Here is a 5,244-nt window from a genome sequence, read left to right as displayed (position 1 = left end):
TGAGGAGCACCCGGAGGCTCCAGCTAGTCCAAAATGCGGCCGCGCGGGCGGTGTTGGGAGGGACTCGTCGCTCCCATATAACACCGCTGTTGCGCGAGCTGCATTGGCTGCCTGTGGCCTTCCGGGTGCGCTTCAAGGTGTTGACCATCATCTTTAAAGCGCTCCATGGCATCGGACCCGGATACCTTCGAGACCGCCTTCTGCCGCAGATTACCCCCCATCGACCTGTACGCTCCCACAGAGTGGGTCTCCTCAGGGTGCCGTCGGCCAGACAGTGCCGGCTGGCGACCCCAAGGGGGAGGGCCTTCTCTGTGGGAGCTTCCACCCTCTGGAATGAACTGCCCCCAGAGATCAGGGTGATCCCTGATCTCCCTTCCTTCCGCCGCGCCCTTAAGACATGGTTATTCCAGCTTGCAGGACTGGCCTAGGGGAAATTTTTAGAGGGGGTTTTAATTATATTTTAATTAGATCACAGTTAAATATTTCCTTTTTAATTAATTTTTAAACTTGTAATGTTATCTGTGTACTTTTTACTTGATTGTTAGCCGCCCTGAGTCCGCAAGGAGAAGGGCAGGATATAAATTTAATAAAATAAATAAAATAAAATAAATAAATGTTAGAAGAGTTTATTACTTGAAAAAAGCAATGAAAATTTCAAACTTCTTTGAAATTTTCATTAAAAAATTTAAGTAATAACATTACAATTTTCCCTTTTTAAAAAGTCAAAATTTACCTAATATTTTGGTAAAACATTACTTGAGAAATTATAAACTTCAAAAAGTTTCTGTAAAGGAGTCTGAGAGATGTAACTATATAAGAGCTCTGATATTCTATTGATAGAATGGCATTTGGTTATATCTTTCTAGAACATTACTGTAAATATAAACCAATTTACTTCTTTCTAAATTACTTTGTTCCTATGCATATCAGCCAGTATCTTAGAAATCGGTTTTTGGAGAAAACTGCTAATTCAATCTAATTAAGAAAACTTTGGAAATTATGTTTCTCATGCATTTATCTTTACGCTCTTTTTAAAGAAGATTTGAAAAAAAAACGTTATTTTTGGGGTTCTTAATTTCAAATTGTGCCAATATAATTTATATAAGCATGCAGTAAATAGGACAGTATATATTGTTATTAAATTATTATTAGGAATGCTTCAGTTTGTTTCTCTATAGCAATATGAAAATTAATTCATGAGACATCATATACACAATAGCATGTAGTTAAAGTTTTATTACAATTCTAATAATTATTAGTGTGGATTGTTTAAATAGAATAGTCAAAAAAATTAACTATTCTAACATTAAATCAGTGTGTGTGTGTATTCATACTTACACACATATGCACAATTTTTTTCAATATTTAACTTTTTAAAGTCTATTACAGTTTTATACATATATACATCCAATTTCTAATGAAAGGTACTCACCTCGCACATGAGCAAGAAATAAAGAAAGCAATTTCCTGCTGTATTTAAGGGCTCTACTATGGTGCTTTGATTGTTCCAGAGTTTCTCTAAAACATTTTAGCGTATCCATCAGATCCAGAGGAACAGATAATAGTGATCTTGTTTGGCTGATACCTATAATGAAGCCACGGTTATTTTAATAAACTCTAAATATGTCAATGTAACAAATATGTAATATACAAAATTTGAATAAACAGTAATTTGAATAAACAGAAGTTTATTCAAATTACTACTAGTAGTATCTTTATTACAGTCATGGATCAACTTACAGGGTTCAAATTTAGACACATAGGCAATGGTTCAAACTGGAAAACGCTATAAATATAAATAGTAGAATTCTAAAAAAGCCTAACCACCTAGCCAGCATACGGTGGCTACAGTTAAGAACAGCGTCGCGGGCCTCTGGCCCTCTTCTCTGTTCAGCAGTTTCAGTTCGCATCACCAGGTGCCGCTCCTCCGCTGATCAGCTGCTTGTCGGATGCACAGCTGCTCAGCTGTTCAACGGCTTCGCCTGTGGCCACTGGCCAGGTAGGACTGCCCCTGGTGTCTCCCCGGGCGTCGTCCTTGCCGCTAGCCTCTGCTGGCCTCTTCTCCGCTGTCTCCCCGCTAGCTTCCTCCCAGCGGGCATCTTTGCCTCTGTTCTCCTCCCTGGGCCTCCCACACCGAACAGTTGTCTGGCGGCCAAGCCGTGGAGCTTCTCGGCCATTCGACGGCATCACTGACCTCCTCCCCGGTATCGTCGTCTCCCTCCCCCCCCCGTCAATGTCGAGCCCACAGGGCTTGACACTCAAAACTAATTGACTAAATTGTAAAATTTCTTTGTAAAAAAGATGCTAAAATATTAAATTCCTAAACTACTAACTAAATACACACACACAAAGACAAATGTTTACATTATTTCAATGCAAAAAGCAGAATTAAAAAGCCTGAAGAAAAATAAGAAAATCAAAATAAATAGATAAAAGCTTTATAAACATTAAACCTATACCAGTGATGGCGAACCTTTTAGAGACCGAGTGCCCAAACTGCAACCCAAACCCCACTTATGCATCGTCGGGTGCCGGGTGGGTGTGGTCCATTGGGTGGGCGTGGCTGCGGTGGTAACGGCAGACTGAGTGGGAGTAAAAAGTTCAATCAATCAATTCCAACTTTGCAAGATTTTTTTTCCCGTGAGAAGTTGAAATTGACTGATTGAACTTTTTTTTTTTTTGCACACGATGGTGGAGGCCTAAAGCGAAAAGGTTTTATAAAATCCAGCTGAAGGCCTAGGACTGGGGAACGGCGCGCGTGCCCACAGAGAGGGCTCTGAGTGCCGCCTCTGGCACCCGTGCCATAGGTTCGCCACCACTGACCTATACTATGTGGGCTTAAATAAAATAAGTCCATGCTCTCAGAATAGAATTTAGTTCTAGGGCTAGCAAATATTTTACAACTTCAGATTGTTATTAAAATGAAATTAATAATACACACACATACTTTTATTGTGAGTAAGCAGTGAAATGTAACATACAGACATAAAAGCTTAAAATGACATGGCCAGCACATGAAAACTTTATGTATATTCTTTTCATCTTCTTTTGAGATCAAAAAATTGATTCTTAATGGTGAGACAGCTGCTGGATTCATCACATTTGAAAACTGTCATTAAATCTACAATGGCTTATATCAGGGGTGTCAAACTGCCAGCCCACGGGCCGGATGCGTCATTACGAAACCGCGCCCACCCCATTGCCGGCAATGGAAAAAAGTCGTTATACGTTAGGACACATCACGTGACGTTACGAATTTGACACCCCTGCAGTCTAAATCAAACCTAGGTTTCTACCTAACATGAGATTTATTCATATGATGTTAATAAATTGGTACTGATCTGTGAAGGTTATATTACAAAGCATTAAATGGAGCTAAAACCTCTGGAAAATTTGAGAATCAGGATAGAATCACATAGTTCAAGGGACTGATCAAAAGCAAGAAATCACTATATCATTCTTACAGCTTTTTTGGACCATTCCTAGAAGTAAACTAAATCTAAACATGACTAAGTTGAAATAATTATCTCTAACCTAGGTGGAACACTCCACTGGGTAATGGCCAAGTCTCAGCTGAAGTAAGAACAGTGAGTAAGTAATCACTATATCAGCACAGATTGAATTTAAATTAAATTTCCATGCAACATTAACATATAATTGATTGTAATGGAACCCAATAGGTGAGATCACCATTAAGGTTATCATCTGCTACATCATTTACTATACAAAGCCTACATCTTTTGGCCATGCATAATAGATATCAGACTGTTTTACTGATACTCTGATCCAATGATACAGCTGGACTCCCGGGTAATATTAATAGAGAGAAATATGGCTATAAATAAGAGGACAGAACCTAGTTGCTATTGCCAAATCTGATGTTGAGGTTACCTGCAACATAAGACCATTTCTGGATGTTCCCAAGAGGATTAAGATAATTGTCCAGTTTATCCCATCCACTATTTGTTAAACCAATCAATTTACTAGTGGGAAGGTAGATATTTATAATTAGAATATCTGGCTTAGAAGATAATGCTATGTGTTCAAATGGCTCCAATTATATAATTAGGCATAAGAAATTATTTAATATCAGTGTGGAAATACTTCTTATGCACAATGTCTTTTGGCACTAAAAACTACATTAATGGGGTATGTTAAGCAATCTTGTACTATCAGGAGTCTAGAAATTAAGTCTTTTATAATAAAACAAAATCAGATTTATATATTAAATCCTATAAGTATTGAGGTAGTCCTTTTTGGCATTCCAATTAGCAATGCTGCAAGAAATCAGGGAAGACCTCTTTTGTCATTCAGGGCAAAAGAGGTCCAAAGAGTTATGCTGAATGTGATTCAACAGAATTACAGTTATATCTAATTTAGATTGGAATGGAGATTACTCAGGTGATTCCCATAATTCTTAGACTGTTAGATTGTTAGGTTGGGTAACCTTTCTGTTTAGAAAGAAGTGGAAGGCTTTGAGTTATTATATATCCAGAAGAAATCCAGGCTAGAAACAATGAAATTATTGCAGTTGATCAGATGGTGAATATGGGATCCTCAGTGAAATCAGCTTGAGAACAATGATCAGTGTCAATTTGTCTGGAGCTGGAATTTGTGGCAAGAGTAAATGAATCATGTGTGGAGGGATTATCAATCTTCAGTAGAATGTCTAAATGTTGGATTGATCACTGAAACAAATTTGGAGGTATAAGAGCAAGGAAAAGAATCTATTGGGTTGAGTTGATGCTTCAAGCATGATACTACATCCTGTATCTTAGTTGCTTCTCCCAGATGTGACATGTTTCCAATATTGTAAAATGAAGAAGAATTCAGTTGAACATTCAATTAGTGTCAATGGAATGTAGAATTGATGGATAACTGTTTTTTTTCTTTTGTTTTAAAAGATATTTTTGGGGAAAGGCAGGCAGTTTGTGCACAATTGTTAGACAAGATGTCCCCAGGATTCTCAATGTCTATCAAAAGATCAATGTTATCTTTAACTGATAGAGGAACAGTATATACAGTATATATTCTTCCGATATATGAAAAACATATTAGATGAGAGAGGAGAATTAAAATCGAGGAAAAATCTCCAAGATGTAGGGATAGAATTAGAATGGTGGGCATACCTCCAACTACAGGTAAGATATAGGCAAGATAAAAAAGAGTGGGGTATAAAGATGGAACCGACAGACCTAGATAAAATTTTATTAGGTCCTGAGGATAAAATGATTAAGAAAATAT

General features: G+C 37.7%; 1 protein-coding gene across 1 annotated transcript in view; it reads right to left on the bottom strand.

The window, feature by feature from the left end:
- CFAP54 (cilia and flagella associated protein 54) overlaps positions 1-5,244 on the bottom strand; it is a 141,613-nt gene that overhangs the window by 60,248 nt on the left and 76,121 nt on the right. The window contains exon 42 of the mRNA XM_029283473.1: positions 1,433-1,585. Within this exon, the coding sequence (XP_029139306.1) occupies positions 1,433-1,585 (153 nt within the window). The remainder of the gene's footprint in view (positions 1-1,432; positions 1,586-5,244) is intronic.

The sequence above is a fragment of the Protobothrops mucrosquamatus genome, unplaced genomic scaffold (genome assembly GCF_001527695.2).
Source record: "Protobothrops mucrosquamatus isolate PMUCROS unplaced genomic scaffold, P.Mucros_1.0 scaffold102, whole genome shotgun sequence".
In the NCBI taxonomy this organism is placed as follows: domain Eukaryota; kingdom Metazoa; phylum Chordata; class Lepidosauria; order Squamata; family Viperidae; genus Protobothrops; species Protobothrops mucrosquamatus.
This window is presented reverse-complemented; position numbering and strand designations above follow the sequence as displayed.